Below are 27,962 nucleotides of genomic sequence, written 5' to 3'. Positions count from 1 at the left end.
TTAGACTGGTCCATCTCCCTAGAAGGTGAAGAAAAAAATTAGTTATCATGTCCTTCCTTTTTTTTTTTTCTTCCCTCTTTCGTCCCCTCCCCGTCATCGAGTTTTCCTCCTCATTCCCCCTGCCCCTTATTGAATGTTTTCTCTGCTCTTCTGACTTTATTTTTCAGAGGTTTAATCATCTGTCACTTCCCTGTGTTTATATTAAAGGAGTTGTTACGGATTGAATTGGGTCTCCCCAAAATGTGTTTTAAATTGGCTAGGCCACGGTTCCTAGTATGTGTGATAGTCTACCATTTTGTTATCTGATGTGATTCTCCCATGTGTTGTAAATCCTATCTCTATGATGTTAATGAAGTGGGATTAGAGGCAGTTATGTTAATGAGGCAGGACTCAGTCTACAAGATTAGGTTGTAATGTAAGTCAATCTCTTTTGAGATATAAAAGAGAAGCAAGCAGAGAGACATGGGGACCTCATACCATCAAGAAACAAGAGCCAGAAGAGTAGCGTGTCCTTTGGACCCAGGGTTCCTGCACAGAGAATCTCCTAGACGAGGGGAAGATTGATGACAAGGACCTTCCTCCAGAGCCAACAGGGAGAGCGAGAGAGCCTTCCCCTGGAGCTAGCACCCTGAATATGGACTTCTAGCCTCACAGACTATGAGAGAACACATTTCTCTTTGTCAAAGCCATCCACTTGTGATATTTCTGTTATAGCGGCATTAGATAACCAAGACAGGAGCTGAAACTTCATTTTATTTTCTTTATTAGTAAAAATAATTTTGATAAGAAGCATGAAGATATTAAGTGATGCATCTACAATTATAACGAGCACGTAGAGGGGCCAAGGTTTGAACTCAGGAAGGTTGATCTCAGAGATTGAGCTCCTTTCCTCAAAGCTCTGCCGCCTTGCTGACCTGTGTGCTCTCAGTACATAATACACACTACCATTTACTGAGCCTTCTGATTGTTGAGACGGAGGCATATTTATCCCTTTGTCTTAAGCACTCAGTCAGCAACTTCAGGAGCCAGATATTCATAACCCCATTTTACAGACAAGGAAATAGCTGAGGGCAACTGACTTGCCCAAGACCGCATAGCTGGCATTCAAACCGAGTCTCATAGCTTGAATTTTAAAGCACGCTCCCATCTATTACCCCCTTTAAAGACTATGCCAGGGTCAAGAAAGCACTCAATAAATGCTTGGTTCCTGAATGAATGGATGCCAATTCGCACACTCTCCGGGAGTGAGGCAAGAGGCAGCTGGGGTAACTGAGACTCTGAGAAGATAGGCAGCTTGCTCAGGTCATTCAGCTGGTTACATCGTCGTGGAACTAGGCTGAGAGCCTGAGTCTTTCCACAGCGTCCTACCAGGGAAGGAATCCTGCCAGCTGTATGAGAGGCAAGAAAGGAACCCTCAGCAGACCGATTTTTTAAAATGCAGCTCCCACACGCACCGAAGTAGTTAGGAGTAAAGTTTCACGATGCCTGGAAACTACCTTCTAGTAGCTCAGAGAGAGGGGTGGTGAGCAAAATATTAACATTATGTGGATTTAGGTTACAATTTACAGGTGTTCATTGTACTGTTATTCCAAAAAGTAAAAAGTTGGGGAAGAAAACCAGGAAAGAAGAAAAGAGTGGCAGGAGGGAGAGAGGAGGAGAGAGAGAAAAGAAGGAAGGCAGGAAGGTAGGCAGGAAGGGAGGGAGGGAGGGAGGGAGGGAGGGAGGGAGGGAGGAAGGAAGGAAGGAAGGAAGGAAGGAAGGAAGGAAGGAAGGAAAATTCTGCAGGTATATGTTTACCCTCTGGGATTCTCCAGGGCCCCTCGCTGACAACAACGGAATTCATCTCCTGTCTTTTGACTATCAAGTGATTCAGTAGCTAAGATCCCGAAAACGTGGTGTTGAAATAAATGAAAGTCTTTGAAAAGAGTCAAAGTCCTGTCCCCCACAGGTATGTTTTTAACTGGACAGATAATCCTCAGATCCAGGAAACTACTGTCGTCTATTCAAAGAGCAGTCACGTTTTCAATCAACCCTGCCAACATAACTCACCACCTAGCTAAAAGGTATAACTCTCCCTCCTATGAAACAAAAAAAGGAAATATCAGCGTTTGAAAGAACGTAGCTTATTTTGCAAACACGAATTCATTTTGAGTGAATGACAAGATTTAAATGCTCAATATTCATAACTGCTGGTATAAAAACAGGGGCCCTGGTAGTACAACGGTTAACAGCTCGGCGGCTAACCGAAAGGTCAGCAGTTGGAATCTATCAGCGGCTCCTTGGAAACTCTATGGGGCAGTTCTCCTCTGTCCTGTAGGGTTGCTATGAGTCGGAATTGACTCGACAGCAGTGGGTTTGGTTTTTGGTTTACTGTAAAAATAATTTTGGTAGATGAGCTTTCTTTCCCCCAATTGTGTTTACATACTAAAAAAAAAAAAAAGAATACAATGCAATATAAAATTGAAAACTTATAGAATGAAAACTCGATAGTCAGTGAAATTTATTTGTGAGAAATGCATTTTACAGTTGATCCTTTTGGGGCTTTTTATTGATATGTTTTATATTTTAATAGTAATATATGATTATTAATTTTTAAATAATGTAGGTTAGAAGAAAGAAAAAATATAAAAGTCCTTTTTTATCCAGAAATAACTACCATTCAACATTTTGGGTTGATTTCCTTTAGATCTTTTTTTTCCTATTGTGTGTTTTTTTTTCTTATTCATGTAATTGTAAACGACTAAACAGCAACTAACCACCACCACAACATACCACGTATACAATTTTTTATCCCACTCTTTTCAAATAATACTATCTCATAAGCCTTCTCAATACTATTACAGGCTTAAAAAAAAAAAAATCCCTTTAAGGTGGAGGAAGTAAAAATAAGAAACTCTTTTTATACACATACACACATTTAATCTTTGAACTATACAAACACAAGGCTTTTTAGAAATTTCAATAAAATGGTTTGCATCATTTAAAATTTTGGCACAATGTATTAAGTGGGTAGACCTTCATTTACATCTATTTACACAACTTCTCAGTTAGGGTGCTCTCAAGTTTGGTTTTTTTAAATACATCAATCTGCGCGTTTTAAGAACTTGGTGTGTGTGCGTGAATCATTGCCTGACCTGATTTGGTCATTAGTGGAAATAATCAGACTGTCTTATTGCCCACGGGTTTATTTTAATTTTTTTAAATATTGTTGTTGATATTTTACAGTCTTATTTGGAAAGTACATCCTGAGTGATTCTTTTTTATTTTTTTCTCACAGGAGAACCAATTCTCGCTTCTACATCTCAGAAATTTCATCAAAATGTTGGTTTTGCCTTGATATGTTCTGTTCACTTCAGGAAATTCTCCAGGGAAAAGGAAATATCCTCAAGTATGTTCCTTATGTTACTTGGTAACTTTAACCCACTGTCTAGACCGATTTAGGAATCTTTCAGGCCAGACCTTGCTGTTTTATTGCTAACAATATGCCCACATGGCAAGTGATCACCCTCTGCGGTCCTTCACACAAGCATCATTGTAAACTTCTGTATGTACGTCTGTGGAGTCCTTTGTTTTCCAGGACCATAGCCACCTGGGTGTGAGGCTGATAATTTTGGTCAACTTCAGCATGGGTGTGATAACATGGCACAAAGAACAGAATTTGCAGGTTTCAGCAACGTAATATTGCTGTTTCCGTGTTGATGGAGTGGGCTGGTTTGGATTTCCAGCCCGTGTCTGGTGGCTACAGGTAGCCACACTCTCAGGTCCCTCGGTGCTGACGGCCTGACCTGGCCACCTACATACCGAGAAGGAACAACGAGGATCTCAACTTACCCCACAGCAGCCGCAACACTGGCAGTCTCCACAGAGCGTCCCCAGGAGGCCGTTGACCACCTGGATGGCACAGAGGATCACCTGGATTCCCCCCACGACCAGCAGGATGCAGAAGAGGGTCAGATTCCAGGCAACCACGTTGACAGGCTCTAGGCACTTGCTCCATAAAGACACGTCACTGAGGTAATCTCTGCCGGTGACACGGGGGCAAAAGGGGACATTTGTCAAAAATAAGCAATATTCTAAAGAGTCACCATGACAATTTTTCTTGTGCAATACTTTCCATCCAAAACATAAGGTCCATGAGAAAATAACCAGTAACCAGTTGCCCTTGAGTCAGTCCTGACTCCTGGAGGTGCCGTGTGTATCAGAGCAGAACCGTGCTCCCCCATAGGTTCTTTTTTCAATGGGTGATTTTTCAGAAATAGATCACCAGACCTTTCTTCTTGAGGCCTCTGGGTAGACTCGAACCTCCAACCTTTTGGTTAGGAGCTGAGCATGTTAACCATTTGTGCCACCCAGGGACTCCCCGTGAGACAAAAAAAAAAAAAAGTAAGACCTAGCATGTTTATTAGTACATTCTACGTGTCCGACCCTGTTTTAAACACTTGACACGCAGTAGCTCGTTTATTCCTCATGGAAACCTCATGGCTCTTTTCTTACATTTCACAAAGAAGGAAATTGAGGCACAGAGAGGTTAAGTGACTTGCCCCAGGACACACAGTTGGTAAGTGGCGGAACAATTTTAGTGAGCAGAATGAGAGCTGGGTAGGTTTACAACCTATGGTGTGGCCAGCATCAGAATCCCACAAATGTTCGCTGCCTGTATCCTAGCTGTTGTCACGAAGGGCCGTTTCAACTCTAGACAGATTACTTGTCAAGCCTAGCAGCCACCTGAAGTCTGTCAAGTACAATCATGTCATGTAGTTAAGACTTCATTTTAGCCAAAGAGTGAATTTGACTCAACTGTACTTTTGTTCACATGTAGGGATTCCACCTGCAAACATATTTTATTAATTCTCTTTAAAAGGAAGATATCTGCTGCCTTCATACCTATTTTACACCAACTTTGTATTAAGCAAACCATCTGTCTACTGTGATATAAAGGGCATTGTGCCTTGGAGGAGAAATGTGAGTTATGTTGTCTTTGAGACAAAAACGAGAGCCAAGTGGGTGAAATCCTGTGGATTAACAAAATTCCTTCTCACATTCTTAGGCCTACAAATTCGTCTCTCTCTCTTCCATTACACTTCCACCCTTTCAGGGCCTCAATGGGAAACACTCACCTGGCTACTGAATTAGCACTCGCCTTATCATTCTCAGAAACCCTGGTGGCATAGTGGTTAAGAGCTATATCTGCTAACCAAAAGGTCGGCAGTTCAAATCCACCAGTCGTTCCTTGGAAACCCTATGGGGCAGTTCTCTTCTGTCCTATAGGGTCGCTATGAGTCGGAATCAACTCTGTGGCAACGGGTTTGGTTTTGCAGAACTGGCAAATACAGAGGGCGACTATATTTTACTTAACCTGAACCGTGTGATCTTATGGAACAAAACAAACCCGTTGCCATCGAGTCGATTCCGACTCACAGTGACTCTATAGGACAGGGTAGAACTGCCCCATAGAATTTTGAGAACTGTTGAGCTTTTGGTTAGCGGCGGTAGCACTTAACCATTACACCACCGGCATTCCTGATCTAATGGAAAGAGCCTGTTTTTTTTTAAATTCAGGTGAATCCAAGCGCTCCTCTCACCAGCTGTGGGTTCTTTGCACAGACTACTGAACTTTTCTTAATATAAGTGTCCTCATCTATAAAATGGACTAAGTGAGCACCACCTCACTAACGTTGTAAGAATTCACCGAGATAACACACCTTACGTTTATTTCACAAAACCTGTTGCTGCCAAATCGACCACGACGCCTAGTGACCCCCACGCACGTCAGAGAACTATGTTCCATAGGGTTTTCCAGGACTAATTTTTCAGGAGCAAGTAGCCAGGTCTTTCTTCCGAGGTGCCTCTGGGTGCACCTGAAACCTCCAACTTTTCGGTTAACAGTCGAGCATGTGAACTGTTGCATCACCTAGACTCCATTATTGCATAAAACTATTCAATGCTTTTTTTTTTTTTTAACATTAAGCACCCCATCTTTCTATTCTGCATTTTTCCACGGAGTCCTTTCGATCTTTACAATGTATAAATTTGGTGATTATAAGAGGCTACAAAGATACAGTATTTTCTAGGCACACTTTATAAAGAAAGGGTCTTCAGACGAAGTAATTGTCTGAGTTCCTTCCCTCGTCTGGAGAATTTGCCTAGTGGTGGACAACACCACCACCTGGTGGTGAGAGTGAGGAAACGCTCACAGGGAACTCAGCAAGGCTTGAGCGCAGGTGCCTCTCAGGGTCACTCCTGTTCCTGCCCCACCCTCGCAAAGCACCACAGAGAGCCATTGCCAGGCCCTTCTTCTCTCCCCCGAAACTCCCAGGGGAAGGCATCAATCCTAAGTGTCTCAGAGATCCCGGCAGAGGAGGGCTGCCTTGTACATGCAGTTAATTGCTGTGTGGGACATGCCAGTCCTGAGGGGAGAGGGAGCCCTGAGTTTTCACGGACCTGCTAGCTAATCGTATTACCACGTTTTCTGAGGCAAGGAGAGCTGTGGCCGTTTAAACCCATTTAACTGGCTTTTGAAAGCCTCCAATTACTGCAAAAGGCATTTCTGCCTGAGCTGCAGTAATGAGATCAACCAAAAAAAACCCTAAAAACAAAAACCGTTGCTGTAGAGTTAGTTATGACTCACGGCAACCCTGTCACATCAACACTGGAACAGAAAACCATAGATTTCACAAGACCGACTTCTCACCAGCCACAGAGGTAGCTGAAGAGAGGCACAAGGGAAGCCCAAGTGCTTTGCCTGACCCACTTTGCCTGGGTAATTCAGGCGCTGCCTCCTCTGGGAAGACCTCCTGGATGCTCCTCCTGTCCTCAGGCTGGATTTGCCCACTTCAGCATCATGTGTTTGCCTCTCGTGAAGAGCACTTACGACCCTGTGCTGTCATCGTCTGTCCACCTGACTGTCTTCAGAACTGTGAACTCACAAGGGCAGAGACCATGTCCCATCCATTGTTGCCTCAGTGCCAGCGTGGGGGTGTTCAACAAATAGCAGCAGCTGAGGAGGCCTGGTGGCACAATGGGTAAGTGTTCAGCTGCTAACTGAAAGGTCAGCAGTTCAAACCCACCAGCAACTCTGTGGAAGAAAGCCCCAGTTATCTGCTTCCATAGAAATTACAGCCTAAGAAGCCCTATGGGGCAGTTCTACTATGCCACGTGGGGTCGCGATGAGTTGGAGTTGATGTAACAGCAACCAACCAACAACAGCATCATTTACTGGGTCCTGGAATGTGCTGGGCACTGGGCTAGGTGCTTTACAAGAACCATCTTTCCTAATCCTATAAGGAGGTGCTACTTTACTTGAACAATGCCTGGTGTAGGACAGCCTTCAGTAAATACTCATGGAACAACACATTTACAGATTAAGAAGTCAAATTAAAAACCAAACCCATTGCCGTTGAGTCGATTCCTACCCATAGTGACCCTTTAGGACAGAGTAGAGCTGCTCCCTAGGGTTTCCAAGGAGTGGCTGGTGGATTCGAACTGCTGACATTTTGGTTAGCAGCCAAGCACTTAACCGCTGCACCACCAGAGCCCCAGATTAAGAGGGAGAGGCTAATAAATGGCAGAGCCTGGATTCGATCTCAGGTCTGTCTGACTCCAAAGTCATTGCTCTTAACCTTTACACAAACGGCCTCTATTTGAATAGTTATATTCTCTTAGTATTTTTGACATACGATTTGTTTCTGAAATTTTATTTTGGCAATACATGTAAAATAGTACGTTGATCATTTTATACCTATACCACGATAAAGACATTATTCTCTTTGAACTTTCTTGTGACTGGTTGAAAGACTGAAATTAAAGCACAAAATCATTACAAAAAACAACATTCTAGAAAGTTCTCATTCATAGTAATGAATTCTATTCATAATAAAGACTAATAAGGCTAATGTTTCTTAAGTAGTATGTGATGGGAATGGCACTAAGTGCTTTACATATACCATGTTATTTAGCTCTTGCCTGCGTTTATGAGGTACTTGGTGCTGTTACCTCCATTTCACAGATGAAGAGCCTGAGGGAGGAATGCATCGTCCAATATCACACCTCCGTATATCGGCCCAAGCACAAAGCTGGGTCCCCACATTTGTGGTGTTTCCTGCTTTGAGAAAGCTGGGAGCACCCGCGTAATCCAATCTCACCCTATCAGTACGGCTTCCAGCTCTGGGGAATATGTTCAGCGCAGCTCATGGGGCTCATTTGCCTCTAAGTCATTTCGGAAATGCAAATGCAGGTTTCCTCAACTGAAAATTTGGGAGGAACATTTTGCGTTCAGTTCTGTGTCTTGATGTCCAAACCACTGACCTGAGAACGTTCTTCTCAACACTGAACTCTTGCCCCCGGAACAGAGAAGGCTGCAGCCTGACCTGTGGTGCTTGGCTGTCACTCCCACCCTGCTGAATTTATCCCTGACTCGTCCTCTAGCTTTCCGCTCTACAGCTGTCCTGACAGCCTGAGCAAGCTGCTTCCCTCTCAGTAGCTCAGGGTCAAGGTAGAAGTCAAAAGAGAGAACTGGCTGATTGTCTCAGAAAGGAAGACTTTAGAAGGGGAAGGAGCCTCTATCTACTTCAAAGGAAACCAGGAGGGCATATCTCGAGATGTCACGGGTTACTTTTTCCTACAAGGATACTACTTTAGCATGGCTCTTGTCATTTAAAAAAAAAAAAAAAATTAACTGTCATTGCTCTTTCAACATTATCACCCACAAACATTTCTGAGGAAAACAGAGCTAAGTTCTATGGCTTGCTGCCCCAAGCTGGAAATCTCAGAGTCCACTTTGATGACCTCCTCCATTTGTCCTCACACCTGATCCTGATGAGTCCATCTCAGACAGTCACTGAATTTGTCTCCTTTCTGGCCCCAATTCCACTGCCTTGAATCTGCTCATTGTCTCATATGAATTATTACTTCAACCTCCTAGCTTTTCTCTCTCTTCAGTGTCTGAGCCCTTCTGTCCACCCTCCACATTGCTGCCATCATAATCATCCTACAGATGTCATGTCATGTCCTGCTAAGTGAAGTCCTTGCTGTCCCTCGTGTCCCATAGTCTGGCCTGCCTCTCAGCCTCACCCCATTGTGTGGTGTCCCCTTCTGCTCCCTTCCCCCTCACAGGTCACACAGTGTTAGCCTTCTGACATTCTCTGGGCATGGTGGGCCTTTTTGAGGCTCCATCAGGACCTTCTATATACTCTGTCTGATATTGCTTCCCCTCCCTCCCCGGAAGGCAAGCTCGGTCCACCCTTCTAAGTCAGCCCATCTCACCTTCTTGGGGAAGTCCCCCTTGCCCTCTTTCTCTATTTCATCACTTTCTGCATTGAAAAAGCTGTTCCACGTTGTCACCTGAACCATGCACTCATTCAATGGGAACCGTGTCTGTTCTTTGTCTCCATATCTGGCCCAGGCCCTAGCACAAAGGAGGGTCCAGCGAGAGTATTTGTTCTAAATTCTGTTACTAATTACTAACTGTGGGACCCTGTGCAAGTTAATCTTTTGAACTTCATTTTTCTCCTCTAGGGATAAGAATTCTTCTCAGACTTGTTGGGAAGATTAAGTGGAAATATGTATAAAAGCACCTAGCACTTAATCATTAAAAAGAAGAAAGAGGAAGAGAAGGAGAAGGTATAAAAGCAAGATGAGGAGGAAGAGGAAAAGAAGCAGCAGCAGCTGCTGCCGTCACCACCGTTAGGTGATGAGGGAAGTGTGACAGATGTCTTGAATCCTCTTGTTTGGGCTTATACAAGTGGCTAGCTCTCTTCACTAAGCAACCATGTATGTGTGCTAGGCTTGCAGCTATAACAATGGCTGCAAGGCTCACATTCTGGGGTCTGATGGATAAGAAAAGTCCACATTATAGAAAAAAGAGGAGGGGACACAGGCCCACAGAGGCCCACAAACTTGGCTAGATGGGAATCTAGGCAAAAGGGGGATAGGATGAAATAAATATATATCGTTTTCTAGAAAAAGCACTGTGATTTGGGTCAGAAAACTTGGATTTGTGCCTCAGTCATTAAGAAACTGTAATCCTTTGTGGAAATCCCTTGCCCTTCTGGCTGTCAGCTATCTTACCTTTTTGCGCAGATAAAATGAAACACTGTGGGTGAATGAAAACACCTTGTCAACTGAAAACAGCCACACTAGCAGGAAGTTCAATGATTTTTACAAGAAACACAAGATGAGCTTCTGCAGTCAGAGGGAAGGGTGGGAGCTGGCAGTGGGGGATAAGATCAAGATGGAATGTGGATTCTTGTCTCAGAAGATAGGAAACAGGATGCTGGGAAACAATGGAATGTGATGAAAGTATGCCAGGTGGCTCAGAGGACGCAGGGAGGCATACCTCACCCAAATTCACCCACCCGATTGCCCTTCCTGCAGCAACCATGATATGCTTCCCACTGTGCAAAGAGCAGGCTTGTATCTTAGGTGAGATTCCCTTCTAAAGTCAGGACATGAGGAAAATGCAATGTAAATAGTCAAAATCACTCTTGAATATCCTACAAATAACCTGGCAAGTGTCATATATGTGGCTTTGTTTATACAGCCCTGCACAGTAGTTTCTGAGCCCATTATAGTTTGAAGCTACAGTGCAGATGTCTAGGTATTCCAGCCATCCTCCTTTTACGTAATGATCAAAGCTCTACAGAGAATGGAGGGTGGAAGGAGAATTCTGAACTGGTCCTGCTTGCCTTCAGGGTTTACTCTATTCTGTTTTTATATTAAACCTCCATAACCTGGTCCATGTTAATGGATGGTGTCATAGACTGAATTGTGTCCCCCAAAAGTACATGTCATCTTTGCCAAGGCCATGAGTCCCAGTATTGCGTGACTGTCCTCCATTTATGATTTGATGTAATTTTCCTACATGTTCTAAATCCTAATCTCTGCCCACGGTTAATGGGGCAAGATTAGGTTATGTTAAAGAGGATTAGGGTGGGATGCAGCACCCTTGCTAAGGTCACAGCCCTGATCGGATGTAAGGGGAGTTTCCCTGGGGTGTGGCCCACATCATCTTTTATCTCACAAGAGATAAAAGGAGACAGAAACCAACAGAGAGATGAGGACCTCATACCACCAAGAAGAGTCAGGTGCGGAGCGTGTCCTTTGGCCTGTGGTCCCTATGCCGAGAAGCTCCTAGACCAGGGGAAGATTGATGAAAAAGACCTTCCTCCACAGCCAACAGAGAGAAAGCCTTCCCCTGGAGCTGGTGTCCTTAATTCAGACTTCTAGCCTCCTAGACCATGACAGAATAAATTTGTGTTTGTTAAAGCCATTCACTTGTGGTAGTTCTATTATAGCAGCACTATATAACTAGACAGATGGGTTAGTTGTGAAGATTAAATAAAATAACACATGTGAGTGCATCAAGCCCAGAGCGATGCTCAATAAATGGCTGTGATGTGAAAGGAAACTTTCTCTGCCAGAATAACAAGCACAGAGTTCTTGGAACACCGGTTTCCTATATTTCTCGCAAGTTTGGCACTTCCTGTCATGGCCCACAGGCCAACTGGGACTCTCCCGACCTTGGGCATTGTCCCAGTGCATCCCAAGCAGGGTGCGAGCGTATAAGGGGAGGATGTTAGGCTCTAATGTCAGAATACATGAGACCATAGGACTGCTTTGGAGTGTGTTACTTGGTGTTCCTTGTGTTTCCTTTTTCCCTCTCTTGTTTTGGACATAGATTTATTCTAATTGATTGTAAATTTTTCAAGGGTGATATCACTCACAAAGAAGAATAAGTAGAAAAAAATGTTTAATGCTGCTTTGATGCTGTTGTTGGAAACAACAGGGAAAATGTTCTTGAAAGAAGATATAAACTGTAGCTCTATAGACACGTCTCAAGGTGGAATAGAGTGAGCTAGCAGGGGAAGAACCTCAAGAGACAGCTCAGCCTTCTGTGATCTGAACCCTATGCTGAAGCAAGCCACGCCTGGGTCAGTGTAGCCCCAGTGGTCCTCTGCAAGATAAGGGGGCTTTCCACAGTTAAATAAGCACATTTGGAGATCCCTGCATTTATTATAAGGATACTAGAGACCCTGAGGAGACCTGGTGGTGCAGTGGTTAAGAGCTCGGCTGCTAACCAAAAGGTCGGCTGTTTGAATTCACCAGCCGCTCTTTGGAAACCCTATGGGGCAGTTCTAGTCTGTCTTAGAGGGTCACTTTGTTGACTCAGCAGGAACGGGTTTGGTTGTTTTCTTTCTTTTTTGTGTGTGTGTGCTCCTATTTAACTACGGGAATAGGTAGGCATGATTTTTTATGTTGAATATCTGTGAACACACCAAGACTTTGTGTACAAACAGAACTGGTGCTCTCCGCCTCCTCAGCCTGAGTCTGCCCTTAAGTTCTTTAGACTCTCACTGTAAACTAATAAACAGGGTTAAAGTTAATAAATTGGTGTTCCATAGATTTTTTAGGTATGGATCTACTCTCCATGCCCTGGAGGAACCAATAACCATATTTCAGGACTCCCTAAACAAGCAAAAAACCCAAACCCACTGCAGTCGAGTCAGTTCCAACTCATAGTGACCCTATAGGACAGAGTAGAACTGCCCCATAGGATTTCCAATGTGCAGCTTGGTGGATTCAAACTGCCGACCTTTTGGTTAGCAGCTGAACTCTTAACCACTACACCACCAGGGTTTCCTGACTCCCTAGGATGTGTCAATCACCATGCTAGGCAGAGGGGCTGCAACACAGAACCAGAAAGTAAGGATCTGAGCCCTCCTGGAGGTTAGAGTCTAGTGTGGCATTGTCCAAGAGAAATGTCTGCAATGACAGAGGAGTACCTGGATGCTGCAAACAGTTAAGCACTCGACTACTAGCCAAAAGGTTGGTGGTTTGAACACACCCAGAGGTGCCTCAGAAGACAGGCCTGGCGATCTGCTTCTGAAAGGTCACGGCCTTGAAAACCCTATGAAGCAGTTCTACTCTGCACACACGGGCTCACCATGAGTCAGAGCTGACTCCCACAATAGCAACGATGGAAACGTTCTCTATCTGTGCTAGTCAATACAGTAACTACTATTCACATGTGACGTTTGAGTACTCAAAATGTGGCCAGTGCAGTGGAGGAACTGAATTTTTAGTTTTATTTCATTTTAATTAAGTTCAAATAGCTACACATAGCTACTGGCTACTGTATTGGACATCACAGGACTAGTGGACAGAAAAATGTATAACGCGAAAGGCCTAAGACTCAAAGTCAGAAGACATGAGTTTGAAGCCTGCCGCTGCCCCCAACCAGCTGCGTGACAGGTTGGGTTTTTTGGTTTGGCAGAGAGTAACTACCTCTTGGTGTTGCTGTGGAGATGAAACTGTAAATTTGTTAGGAAAAGAAGTTTTTTATAAACTACAAAACCAAACCAAATCTGCTGCCACCAAGTCGATTCCGACTCACAGCGACCGTATAGGAAAGAGCAGAACTTCCCCATAGGGTTTCCAAGCAGCAGCTGGTGGATTCGAACTGCTGACATTTTGGTTAGCAGCCGAGCTCTTAACCACTACACCACCAGGGCTCCATAAACTACAAAGTACCATAAAAATATTAAGTGCTATTATAATGAGTCCTACTAGCAGTAACTCTCGTGAAGAACCACAATTCTCTCAATGTCATTTTCTGTAAATTTGCACCTTAAAAGATCGTTTAATTATCGGCAGTCCGAGGCGTTAGTGAAAGCCTTGGAGCCCAGTTAATGAGTAACTGTTCTCGTTTTCTATTACAAGATTTGTAACAGAAGTTGCCACTGTTTGCTAATGTTGTTAGTTGCCTTGTGTTGCTACTGGAGACCTGGTGGCGTAGTGGTTAAGAGCTTGGCTGCTAACCAAAAGGTCAGCAGTTTGAGTCCACCAGCCACACCTTGGAAGCCTTATGGGACAGTTCTACTCTGTCCTATAGGATCCCTATGAGCCGGAATCAACTCAACTGCAGTGGGTCGTGTTGCTACTAATTAATGTCTGGGGATGTGAGTGGTGACATCTGCCAAAAGAGCAATTAGAAGTGAGATCTTGTGAAACTCCACTCCACACCAACTCCAGCTCTGCCTCAAAGAAGCAATATGCTTGAGACTTGTACAATGGAGATGACATGACATTGTGCACTACGTGTTTTCTAGGGCCTTTTGCCTGCCTGCGCCCCCTTGTGGTGATACATGGGCATTGTAGAGTGTAGTCTTACCCGTTGTGGAAAGGGTAGCCCCAGGTACCATTGTCCATGAAACATTTAGGACCCTTAGTAATCGACACGGCTGAGATGACAAATGAGTATCCTGCACCCAAGACTCCAATTGCAGCAAATATTGTGGAGGTGAACATCTGAAAGAGAACAAGAGAGAGGGCCAGGTTCTTAAGATGGTTCAGAGCTCATGTTTAGCAAACCTAACAACCCTGTTAGTGAACATGGTGATTACTGGGAAGCTATGAAATAGAACCAGTCTTCAGAGCAGACAGGGCCTATGGGGTCTCCTAGAATGAATTTTCGTGTCTCACGCCCCTCTCTTCACTTCCATCCCTGTATCTTTTTCACCTACTCATTGGTGACTGAAGTTCTGTGGCTGTGGTTTGATATCTGAGCCATGTTTTTTGACCTTGTGAAGGATAAAATCTCCTTCACAGGGATAATATGTAAGGTCAACCCATTATAGAACAAAGAATCTTAGAACTGGCAATTATCTTAGAGTTTCCCGGTCCTATCATCCCACTGAGGGCTAACTCATTGAGGGGCCTTATGTGGTGGGTAGAGCATACTAACGAGAAAGAGTAGAAGACTAGCACTTCTCCTCATTGGCCCTAGTACATTCCTTGAAGCCACAAAGACTAAGTCCACCTCTCTTCCACATGTACATAGAGTCACTATGAATCGGAACCGACTCGATGGAACCTAACAACTTTCATGTGGCAGCAGTCTTTAAAATATCTGAAGAGGGCCATAACATGTCTCTAACCCCTTCTACATTCTGGAAATTTTCTATTCTTCAGGTTAGGCAATCCCCAGAATCTCAGTTCTCCTAATTTTTTTTTTTTTAATAACAGAGATTAATCAATGAACAATAGATTGGACTAACATCTTTCTTTTTTTATTTTTATTATAAAATAAAATAGGATTATAGAATATGAAAGACAGAAGGAAAAAAAAAAAGCCAAACCCACTGCTGTTGAGTCAATTCTGACTCATAGTGACCCAACAGGACAGAGTAGAACTGCTCCACAGAGTTTCCAAGGAGGCACTTCAAACTAGCCAGCCCCTTCTCTCTCTCTCTCTGTCTCATCCCTAGACCCCATGGGCTAGGTCAATGGGTGCCAATGGAACATGTCCAAACTCAGCCCACCTCTTCTTTTCTGCACTTCTTTCACTTCCGTTCATCTTGTGGCCCCAGGTAATTACCTCAAGCAAGCATACTAGGCTGTCTACCTGCTGGCTCCTTTTAACTCCCAGCCCTTGGAAGGGGGTTCTTCTGATGGGCACTGACTTTTCCTGCTTCGATGCACCCAAGGGCAAACCACTTGCTCAAAATTCAAAAAGCAAAACAGTCATTTTTTTTTTTTCCTGCAGGTGCTTTCCTCAAATGCAAATTTCCTCATCTCCCATCAGTTCTGGGAAGGTTTGCACGTCTTTCCAAATGCATATTTCCTGGGTGGGGTTCGGGTTTTCCATCTAAGTTCCCAATACTCTATACACAGAGCTACTAGCTTGAAACAAAAAGTCAGTGTTTCTTCAGGCATATCCTAGTTCCCCTTTTAGCATATCCAATCAAGTATTGGATGAAGGTGAAGTTACCCACTCTCTGTAATCTATGATGCCCAGTATTCATTTCCATCATACATTCAGGTCTGTTTTACCACACTAGGTAGGAGAAACATTCAATATCCAGCGTACATTCAAATAAACACATAACCCTTTTTAAAACATTCCAATTTCATCTTATCTTCTCCACCCCTTGACTATCTTCCCATTCAAGTGCATATGGCATTGGGCGTTTGGCTGGGTGGAACCAATAAACCCTGGGCCCTTCTCAATCATCTTGTTTAATCGACCTAGCTGTTGCCCCAGGCCACTCCAGATGTGGCTTTTCTCCCCTCAGCTGCAGGAGAACATCTCTTACTTGCCTTTCAGCCATTACAGGTAACAACAACCAAAGTAACCATCTAAGAATCAAAAGTTTCACTTCCCATGCCCTTTCATTCTTCTCTTACAAAGTCCCATGCTTCCATGACTCTGCAGCCATCGCAACAAATCCTGCTTCTGACACCAGCTGTAAAAAGGTTATGGCGAGGGCATCTGACCTCTTCTACCTTCATAAGGGGGCAGGAAAATCAAGATCAACAGCTCAAGGCTGATTCCTGTAAGGCAGAGTTCAGGCATGCCTCCTTCCTCCAACCTTTTTACCAGCTCTGACACCAACTATCCCTCCCATGGCACTCTCCACTTCTCTGCTGGGTTTAATAACTGATTGCAATGGCCACACAGAACTCATAGACAATATGCACAATTATAGGGTTTGTTAGGGAAGTAACAGGTTACAATTCAGGTTCAGGAACAGCCAGGATACAGTTTTTTGATCTGGACAGACTTTTCTCAGCCATGCCTGCAGGTACACCTCTCCCCGGCCCCTCAGCCTCTTGGCCCCTTGGCCTGGCCTCTGCCCTGCTCAGGCAAGTGTTACCCAGCTCTTTTAGCTCTACCGGCAAATGCCTGGAGGCACCCCACTCCACCAGTAAGCCCTGGCCTGAAGGCACTCAGCTCTTTCTGTCCATGGGTCAGCAAGCCTAGCTCCAACAAGTGTTCGGAGGCACTCCACTCCACCAACAAGCATCCTGCCTGAAGGCACTCAGTTTTCTGGCATCATGGACCGGGAAGCGCACTACACTGTCTTCTGCTGTTCTCCTGGTTCTTCTACCTCTGCTGCCACCATTTCTCTGATGCTGATTCTCGTTGTCTCTCAACATCTCTGGTGTTACAGTTCTTCCTCTGTCTCCTGGACCTAGGAAGTTCTTAGCACAGGGATCCTGAGTCCAAAAGATGCTCTCCGCTCCTGGCTCTTCTTTCTTGGTGGCGGTGGGATCCTCTCTTCCCGACTCGTGATGGCTCCTTTTAAGCCTAGCAGGATGGCAAAACTGACTATTCCCCTTGATAGGATTTGATGCACCTTATTTGCATGGTCCCACCCATACAAGAGTGCTGCGCACCTTAATTGCATTATTAGCATGCTATCCGATCTCCTCAGGGAGCCACAAGCCCCTCATTTGCATAGTCCCACACACTTATTAGGTGGGAGTTACAAAGACTATGGCTAGAAGGGCCATATTAAGTAATTCACTGCACTGGATCCTACAGCCCTCCCAGGCGAACCCCCTCTGACATATAGAAAGCCTAGGCCCTCATAGCAACCCTATGCACAACAGAACGAAACACTGCCTGGTCCCGCACCATCCTCACAATCATTCCTATGTGTGAGCCCATTGTTGCAGCCACTGTGTCAATCCACCTTGTTGAGGGTCTTCCTTTTTCCACTGACCATCTGCTTTGCCAAGCATTATGTCCTTCTCCAGGGACTGATCCCTCCTGACAACATGTCCAAAGTATGTAAGACACAGTTTTACCATCCTTGCTTTTAAGGAGCATTCTGGTTGTACTTCTTCCAAGACAGATTTGTTCGTTCTTTTGGCAGTCCACGGTATATCCGATATTCTTCACCAACACCACAATTCAAAGGCGTCAATACTTCTTCAGTCTTCCTTATTCGTTGTCCAGCTTTCACATGCATATGATGCGGTTGAAAATACCATGGCTTCGGTCAGGCACACTTTAGTCTTCAAGATGACATCTTTGCTTTTCAACAATTTAAACAAGCCCTTTGCAGCAGATTTGCCCAATGCAATGCATCTTTTGATTTCTTGATTGCCGCTTCCATGGCTGCTGATTGTGAATCCAAGTAAAATGAAATCCTTGACAACTTCAATCTTTTCTCCGTTTATCTTGATGTTGCTCATAGGTCCCGTTGTGATGATTTTTGTTTTCTTTATGTTAAGGTGCAATCCATACTGAAGGCTGTGGTCTTTGATCTTCATTAGTAAGTGCCTCAAGTCCTTTTCACTTGGAGCAAGCAAGGTTGTGTCATTTGCATAACACAGGTTGTGAATGAGTCTTCCTCCAATCCTGATGCCCCATTTTTCTTCATATAGTCCAGCTTCTCGGATTATTTGCTCCGCATACAGATTGAATAGGTATGGTAAAAGGATACAACCTTGACACACACCTTTCTTGACTTTAAACCAATCAGTATCCCCTTGTTCTGTCCGAACAACCGCCCCTTGATCTATGTAAAGGTTCCTCATGAGCACAATTAAGTGTTCTGGAATTCCCATTCTTTGCAATGTTACCATAATTTGTTATGATCCACACAGTCAAATGCCTTTGCATAGTCAATAAAACACAGGTAAACATCCTTCTGGTATTCTCTGCTTTCAGCCAGGATCCATCTGACATCAGCAATGATATCCCTGGTTCCACGTCCTCTTCTGAAACCGGCCTGAATTTCTGGCAGTTCCCTGTTGACATGCTGCTGCAGCCATTTTTGAATGATCTTCAGGAAAATTTTGCTTGTGTGTGATATCAATGATATTGTTCCATAATTTCCACATTCGGTTGGATCACCTTTCTTGGGAATAGGCATAAATATGTATTTCTTCCAGTGAGTTGGCCAGGAAGCTGTCTTCCATATTTCTTGGCACAGACGAGTGAGCACCTCCAGCGCTGCATCCTTTTGATACTCCATCAATTCCTGGAGCCACAGTATAGAGTAGACACCGGGAAATTGATGCTATATAAACAGGCAAAAGGCCTAGAATATCTCTGGAAGGAGACATAAAAATTGGTAACAGTGGTGCACTGGGAGGAGCCCTGGTGGCGTGACAGTTAAGCGCTCAGATGCTAACTGGAAGATCGGTGGTTCAAACCCACCAGCCACTCCACCTGAGAAATACGTGGCAGTCTGCTTCCTCAAAGGTTACAGCCTTGGAAACCCTATGGGGAAGTTCTACTCTGTCCTATAGGGTCACTATGAGTCGGAACCTACTTAGTGGCAGTGGGTTTCCTTTGGTTAGGGTGCTCTGGGAAGGGGGCGTGTCAGGAATGGGAGGCTTCCTTTCTTACTTTTTGTACAGTGCGTGTGATTTACCTGCTCTGATTGAATAAACAGTAAAAGGGCCACCACTGTGTAGTCAAGGGCAGGAGTTACAGGTAGACAGATCTAGGTCTGAGTCCTGGCTCCTCCCTTATGACTTTGAGAGGTTAATCTTTCTAAGTCTCCACTTCTTCTTTTGTCAAATACCAAAACCCCAAACCAAACCCACTGCCGTAGAGTCTATTCCGACTCACTGCAACCCTATAGGACAGAGTAGAACAGCCCCACAGAATTTCCAAGGAGTGCCTGCTGGATTTGAACTGCCAACCTTTTGGCTAGCAGAGAGCTGTTAACCACTACGCCACCAGGGTTTCCTTTGTAAAATAAGATTCCATAATAAAGTACCTGTCTCACAGAGATCAAAATATGCAAGAAAACCTAGTCAAAAACCCATTGCAGTTAAGTTGATTCTGACTCATAGCAACCCTAAAGGACAGAGTAGAACTGCCCCACAGGGTTTCCAAGAAGTGCCTGGTGGATTCTAACAGCTGACATTGTGGTTAGCAGCCCGTAGCCCTTAACAACAGCGCCACCAGGGTTTCCTAACCTAGTTAATAAAGTAAGTAGTAAATAAAGGTACCCACTCTAGAAAATCAGATAATCTCCAGGTGGGTGGTCAGCTAGATAATGCCCAGTACTTCACTGATAGGAAACCCAGTAATCTCTTTGGCCTGTTTCCACGTTTTGGATAATTTCTCACGATATAACAAGCACTTGATGAATGTTATAATTATATTCTATTACATTTTATTATTTTTAGTATCATTTCATCATATACTCTTATTTTCCACAAATACAGAGAGCATTATTCTGGGGAGAAAAATAAAAGTAAACAAGTAACTCTCTGCTTGCTTAGCACACCACTTCCATTCACATTTCTAAGAAATATATGCTTACATATATGGAAGATAAAAATGCCCTACAGTCAGAACTCTCTAATTCACCATTTATCAGCTTTGACCTCTGGAACCCTGGTGGTGCAGTGGTTAAGAGCTTGGCTGCTAACCAAAAGGTCAGCAGTTCCAATCCACCAGACACTCCTTGGAAAACCTATGGGGCAGTTCTACTCTGTCCTGCAGGGTCACTATGAGTCGGAATTGATTGGAACTCCTGCGGGTTTGGTTTGGTTTTAGTTTTCTCCATTGGCTCTGGAATCAGACACCGTGTGATCGGATCCCAGCTCTGCCATCTTGCCCTGGTGTGTCCTTGGTCAGTATATATTTATGTTGGTCCAACCAGATGAAGGAGGCGCTAGGGGTTGGGAAGGAAGGAGAAGTGGGTGGTTTGGGGACGTGGTACTTAGGGACTTGGGCAGCTATAATGTACTGGGGAAACAGGTCTGGTGGGCAGAAAAGTTCCTCCTTTGTAGTGTTTATGGAGATTTCCTGAAGCCTTTTTCCCTTAAAACATTAATCCTGTATTTTCTGCCTTGGATGTGGGGGTCATGGCAGGCATGGGCCTTAATTTCCACATTTATAAAATGAGGGTCTTGAGGCCTAACCCAGAGGGTAATTATGAGATTGAGATAAAGTATGGAAATCCCCTGAAATCCCTCCTGTGTGTTCATTTACTTCATTCATCCAATAAGCACTTATTGAGGACCTATGCACCTCAATACTCCAGGCGCTTTGCTGGCAGTTTTCCCTCCTACCCTGCATGCTAATCCTTGCAGCATCTTCCCTCATCCTTTCAACGTCCTTATGAAAGATAGCAACTACCATGACCTATTTACAGCAGAGGGTTTTGAGGCACAGAAAAGGTTTAGTGAAAAAATAGGGTTCCATTAATTTCCTCCTTTAAGACAAGCTATTCTTTCCAAAGAAACACCTTTTTTTAAATTCCCCTCCAACTGGCTGTCATTAAAGGAATGCTGAGGTAGCTGGCCAGAAGGTCAGTGCTTTTAGCCTTTAGAGCCTCTGTGAGAGCCTGTACCCAGAAGTGCTCACCAGGAGGTGTCCCTAGGGGGCGCTGGTGATCCAGGCACAAGAAGAAGTGCGGACCACTCTGTGACCTTCCTTCAAAACTGGCCTGTCAGCCATCTGGGCCTGCCTTTGGGTGGGGTGGGCCTCTATCTACCTGCTATGCTTTAAGGATGCTGAAATGCCTGACTGCACCCAAATATCTACTGTATCAGCCTACCTTCAGTCCCATTATTAAAGGCACTCCTCGGTGTTAAGGTCAAAGGCTCTTATTAAAGTACATATTTGGCATGAATGAGTTGATAAAATTAATTAGTTGTCCCGTTGGGCCACCAAGAATTTCCAGTATAGGAGGAAGACAGAGTAACCTGGGTCATGGTTTTTGAAGCCCACCTTGAAAGTCACGCTTTTCTCATAGCTCTTGCCCATGGGCTCACTCCTCCGGGCCCTCAGTCAGCACGATTTATTTCAAAGAGCGTGGACCCCTGAGGCCGGGCTTCAGGTCTTGCTCTATCTCAGAAGAGAGCCTGTTTCCATTTCCTCAGTGTCACCGTACAACTGTGGGTTAGGTGAGCTCAAGGTTTTTTCCAGCTCTTTGTCTTGTTTTATCTCCACAGCCCCCACGTCCTGCTTCGAGTATCGATTATTCTAATATAATGTATCTTTTCAAGTACAGAAAGCAAACCCATTGCCACTGAGTCATTTCCGACTCATAATGACCCTATAGGACAGAGTAGAACTGCCCCATAGAGTTTCCAAGGAATGGCTGGTGGATTCCAATTACTAACTTTTTGGTTAGCAGCTGTAGCTCTTAACCACTGAGCCACCAGGTTTCCCTATTAAGTATACTATCAGGAAAATGTCCTGATTTTACTACCCAAAGAAAGGGAAGAGAATGGTAAAGTTGGTTTCTGGAGAATATTCCAGAATGACATAGCAAAGGAGAAAGGAGAGAGAGGGGTCAGGACACAAACGATAGAGAACAAGGCTGTGCAGATGGCAGCAAGATTTAGTTCAGCAGCCTCCTGGGGGAGCATTCCTAGCTACTCAGTCTCACAAATCCCCCGAGGCTAAAAGCACTGACTTCCTGGCCAGCTACTTCTGCATTCCTTGAATGACCGCCAGTTTGAGGGGGATTTAAGAAAGTTATTTCTTTTGAAAGAATAAACCCAAACCAAACCCTTTGCCGTTGAGTCAATTCTGACTTATAACAAACCTAACAGACAGAGTAGAACTGCCCCATAGGGTTTCCAAGGCTGTAATTTTTACGGAAGCAGAGTGCCGCATCTTTCTCCTGATGGGTGACTGGTGGGTTCCCACCTCCAACCTTTGAGTTAGCTGCCAAGTGCTAAACCAGAAAGAACAGATTATTTTAAAGGAAGAAGTTAAAGTATGGAATCCTGCCTCACAGGCCTTCCTACCAAACATAGTTTTTTCAACAACACTCCACAGAAAGCCAAATGTTCTTAAACACCTCATAGGAAGGCTGTGAGGATTTGGAAAAATAATTGAAATGTTCGGCATTACAGTTCCGTTCCAATCAAATTAGGTTACAGCTTTTATCTTTTTGTCTGATAAAATGTTTGTAAATACCCTACTTAAACAATGTTTGGTGATCCACGGCCTTAGGACATTAAGGAAGCATGGTCCTAAATAAAGAGGGGCAGCAGCTCCAGGCCCTCCGCCATGCCCTGGGCAGGCGTTGTTGCCAACATGCAGGCCCAGGGGTGCCAGTTTAATTTTTTTTAAACAAGAAGATATCTAGATGCTTTTTGTGAAATCTCCCAATTTTTACAACTCGACAGCTGACTTAAAAAAAATAAAATCCTTGTGCCGCCCATCCAGTGTACGGCCCCTGGTCCAGGGGTGCCTTGGTTTACAGTCTTGCCCAGCTGGTCCTTTGATGGAGATGCCCTTCTGGACAGTCAGCCACTGGCAGATCTCACGGGGGTAGGGGCATGGGGTGGGAGAGATTGAGAAAACCCAGGTAGGTAAGTCAATTGGACAGATCAAATACTTCAGAGTCTAACGACTCAAGTGTGCTTGTAAAAACATGGTGCAGTGGCTAAGAGCTATGTCTGCTAACCAAAAGTTCAGCTAGCTGCTCCTTGGAAATCTTATGGGACAGCTCTGCTCAGTCCTATAGAGTCACTATGAGTTGGAATCGACCCGATGGCAACGGGTTTGGTTTGGTTTCTTGGGTTTCACTTTGATCTAATTAAAAGAAAAAAAAAGACAAGCTTTTGTAGTACTTTGAATGTTACTTCACTTTTCACTGTGGTTATCTAGCAACCTAAGAATAACAAACAGACTCCTTGTTTTATACTGGCCAGCCTTCTGCCTTCTATTCAGAACCAGGGAATGAAACATTAGATTTCTAAGCTATGACTCTTCCTTCTTTTCATTCAGTTTTCTTAATTGCTGATTTTTAAAAACTCTCATCTCCAACTTATCCCCCTAAAGTTTGCAAGGAATAACGGAATTAGAGTTCTAGGAAAACGAGTTATGTATTTCATCCTTTCCTTTATAATTGATTATATAAAAATATTGAGTATTATGTATAATATATAATTATATCATGGTTGAATTTTTACATCTCTTAGTAAATGATGATTTTAAATGTTATCATAACAATGATCAATGCTTATTTGGGACCCACGAGGGGGTTAAGAAGATTTCATAGAAAACTGACATTATATGCACAGTGCACCAGCCTTGGCCCTTCCTTCATAGGTGCTCAGGGAGTATTTTTTTGATTGAATGAATGAGAAATAATGATTGAAAAGAAATGCTAGAAATGGTTCTGACTTGAAGGGATAGCGACACCTTCCCCTTTAGGAAGTTAGGGTGAGCAGGCGCAGGTGATTACTGGGGGGTCATGAGTCCCTTAGATGGACAACTGAGCCCCAGGAGATTGAAGCAAGCACCATTTCGCCCATCAGCCAGCTTAGAAATTCCAGTTCTGCCTTCTTCGTTTTTGCCACATCAATGTACCTGAGCTGTTGCTTAATATTTTTCTTTAAATCAACTCTATTTTATTAAAATACGTTTACATTGCTACTATGAATGACAAACTAGAATCACTGGCCAACACAAACAATGTTATTGAATTTTAGTTAAATAACATTGGTTGCGTTCCTGGAGCCTGAGACTTGTTCTTTTGTTAAAAAGGGAGATTACGAAGGGTTAGAATTATTAAAATAAGTCTTCCTTTAATAAAATAAAATTTGTTTTAGCAAAATAAGTTTATTTCTTCATAGAAAAGGACTGAAGACTTGAAAAGGTAATCACTTCCTATGCTGTTGAAAGATAAACCAAAGATATTGCCTGCTATGTACTACCAGAGTTTGTCTCATACTTGGAGAATTCCGGTCTAGTCCACCTTCCTTATTTTACAGATATGCAAAGGAGGGCAGAGAGCAGTTCAGGAACTTGCCCAGTTGCAGAAACATGACCCAACCTCACATCTCCTGTGTTCAAATCCAGCACTCTGTCCACTACAACCCTGGATTGTTGATACCTCGTTTCTCTAGCTCAGCTGCTAAAAGATGGATGGCCGCATGAAACAAGGAAGAATCAGAAGTCTTGCAGCAAAAAAGGAATAACCAGAATGGAAATACTGAGAATGTTCACATTGTGAAGAATGTCACCCATATCATTGAACAACTTGTGCAGAAATTGTTGAATGGGAACCTAAACTTCGCCAAAAATACAATAAAATATTAATTAAAAAAAAAAAAAGAAGTCTTGAGGCAGAATTTGGATAAAAGTTGGGGGGTGGGCCTCACAGACGATGAAGCTGGCTGTGGCACGGATAAGGAGTTTAGGGGAAGGGCGGTGTCCTGGGCTGAATTATGTCTCCTTTGCAAAATGTGTATATCAACTTGGTTAGGCCACGATTCCCAGTATTGTGTGGTTGTCATCCATTTTGTGACTGTAATTTTATGTTAAAAGGATTAGGGTGGGATTGTAACACCACCATTACTCAGGTCACCTCCCCTGGGGTGTGCTCTGCACCACCTTTTATCTCTTAAGAGATAAAAGGAAAGAGAAACAAACAGAGAGTTGGGGATCTCATACCACCAAGAAAGCAGCACCAGGAGCAGAGCGCATCCTCTGGACACAGGGTCCCTGTGCCTGAGAAGCTCCTCGACCAGGGGAAGATTGAGGACAAGGACTTTCCTCCAGAACTGACAGAGACAGCGAGCCTTTCCCTGGAGCAGATGCCCTGAATTTGGACTTGCAACTTACTAGACTGTGAGAAAATAAATTTCTCCCTATTAAACTCACCACTTGTGTTTCCATTATGGCAATACTAGATGACTAAGACAGGAGGTTACCCTCTTTCATCCTCTCCCAACCCCTCACTTTACAGATGAGGCAACACAAGGCCAGAGAAGGCAAATGACTTGCCCAAGATCTCACGGTCTCTGAGTGGCAAAAGGAGAGCTACATCCCCCTTCTTTTCCCCTCCAAACCTGCATTCTTTATATGGCACCACTCCTGTTGTCCAGCTGTAGCACCCCTGCCTGTTATTGTAGAACTTGGAACAGTACCCGTACCCTAAAGTATGAGGGCTATGGTATTTGAAATTATTACTGTTACTTTGCCCCAGCAGGATGAATTCCATCTTTATCCCTGTACCACTTGCTCCTAGAGCTAGCAACTTGCCTAAAGCTAGCAACTCATCCCCAGCCCCATGCTGCCAAGCACAAGGAGACAGCACACCCCAGCATCATTCTGGTGGCTGTCCCCCAGAGTAACTCACAGCAAATCGTTTCCCGCAGCTCTCATTGCCACAGCACCCACAGCAGTCGTTGTTCTTCAGGCCCAAGAACACCAGTGCAGGGAAGATCATCTGCCAGCAAGAAAACATCTCAGAATGGGTTTGGGATATGAAGGGCACTGTGCCTGCCTGGCTGTGTGAGGAGCCACGTCCATGATGGGGGGCTTGGGGCAAGACCTCACAGAAAATGGCTGGTGGGGTAGAGTGTTATTGAGTACTTAGGTTCCATTTGGCCTGAGTAACTCCAGCTTCCACAAGGCAGAATTTCAGGATCTAACACTGTGAGTTTCCATTTAGATGGTGAATTAGGAAAGGATAAGAAATTTGTTTTTAATTGCCCAGTTGTCCTGAAGAATGAGCCTTTCTTTCTCTCTCAACTGGACATTCCCAGCCTTTACTGGAAGCAAGGGGTAAAGGCATTATTATTAACGCACAAATAGAAGAGAACTCCACTGGCACCTGCTTCTCTTTGGGGTTTTAAGTCAGTCAATTTGCTAGAAAGAGTAGTTTGGGGTTTTTTGTTTTTCTTGACACTACCTTTTTAGAATAAAGACGTTACATGGCCTTCATTTTGGTTGATGGGACGTAACTGACTCATGAGAAATGACAGCCCAAGAATGGCGATTCCTTCTTAAGTCAGTTTGGTCGATGAGTCCTGCTCAGACCCGAACAGAGAGGGGTAAAAGTTGAGGCATTGACTTGTCATCATGCATCTCTAGGGCTTTGATTAGCAAGTACGCACCCTCCTGTTCTTCCACAAGTACCTGATTCTAAAGGGGAGGAGGAATATTCTCCATCAGAGATTTTAAGGCTCCCTTACATGGGGTCACTATGGGACAGAATCAACTGGACAGTGTAAAGTTTTTTTTTTTTTTTGGTTTACTCACCAAGACCCCGCTACCCAGTATTCCTCCAAAATACCAGACCTCCTGGGAAAGGTTTTCGGTGTTGTCTATCACTTTCCCTCCAGGGAAAAACAGCAGAATGTTCGCCAGGAAGCCAAACAGGACCAGGGGAATGAGGGAGCCCCCCAGGCACTTGGCACAACTCCCAGTACACATGCTGGCCAAACAATATAAATCCAGGGAAAAGACCCCTCACTGCCTCCTTCACGGAACCTTCACAGCTTTCCTTCAGAGTCCTGGTAATTGTCTCCAATGCAAACTCCTATTCGGAGGCTGAGAACCAACTCAGCCTATGGCTGTATCCTCGGGGCTGCTGTGGCTTCTCCTCTCAGGCCCTCACTGGGCATTTATTTATACATTCTCCTTGCCCTGGCGTCCTATTTTTTTGCACCCCCATAAATGAGGTTATGTTCCGAGTACGTAATCGTTTTGCCATGGAGACCAATAACCTCAGTTAATAATCCACCAGCTACAGACAAGACACTCACGTTGTTGCAATCAAGACGGGCCTGGAACACGCAGCTTTCAGAACCTCTCCCCTCTTCCTCTGACAGTGCTGCCTCCCAAATGAAGAAATATCTCCCCCAAGCTCTTTATTAAACACTCGGGTAATTGAGTTACATCCTGGCTGAAACCATGCCTTCCAAGTACCTAATGATCTTCGTGTGTGTCTTTGTCTTTCCCACTGAAGCCTGGCATGCAAAGGTCATCTGAAAGAGCTTCTATTTTTCTCAACATGAAAATAACAGTTTGGTGGTCTGTTTGGGTATCGCCATGCTCAGGCCTAAAGACAACAACAACAACAAAACATTGCCATGGAGTCGATTAAATGGGTTGCCAGTCTTTCTTCTGGGGTGCTGCTGTGTGGGTTCAAACTGCTGACCTTTACGCTAGTGGTCTAGCACAAACCATGTGTGCTGCCCAGGGACCTATGCTCAGGCTTATAGGGATTCTTTTAAGGATAAAATCAGAATAACTGTTAATTTTTTGCCTGATTATTATGTTTCCCCCCTTGTATTATTTTCATGGGGGCAGTGGTAGCTCAGTAGTAGGATTCTCACCTTTTATGCTGGAGACCCAGGTTCAATTCCAACTAATGCAACTCAGGCACGGTCACCAACCATTTTCCAGTGGAGGTTTGTGTGCTGTTGTCATGCTCAGCAGTTTTCAGCAGGGCTTC

The 27,962-nt window shown here is 44.2% G+C and overlaps 1 protein-coding gene across 1 annotated transcript; it reads right to left on the bottom strand.

Annotated features, from left to right (window-relative positions):
* Positions 1-27,311, bottom strand: TM4SF4 (transmembrane 4 L six family member 4). The gene is made up of 5 exons (XM_003416161.3): positions 26,765-27,311; positions 25,860-25,949; positions 14,168-14,304; positions 3,832-4,021; positions 1-18 (listed from the first exon to the last, which is right to left on the bottom strand). The coding sequence occupies exons 1-5, from the start codon at positions 26,936-26,938 to the stop codon at positions 1-3; spliced, it is 609 nt and encodes a 202-aa protein (XP_003416209.1). The 5' UTR covers positions 26,939-27,311.
* Positions 27,312-27,962: the final 651 nt, after the last annotated feature.

This window comes from Loxodonta africana, chromosome 23 (genome assembly GCF_030014295.1).
Source record: "Loxodonta africana isolate mLoxAfr1 chromosome 23, mLoxAfr1.hap2, whole genome shotgun sequence".
NCBI lineage: Eukaryota > Metazoa > Chordata > Mammalia > Proboscidea > Elephantidae > Loxodonta > Loxodonta africana.
Note: the sequence above shows the minus strand (reverse complement) of the source record. Positions and strands in the feature narration are given on the sequence as shown.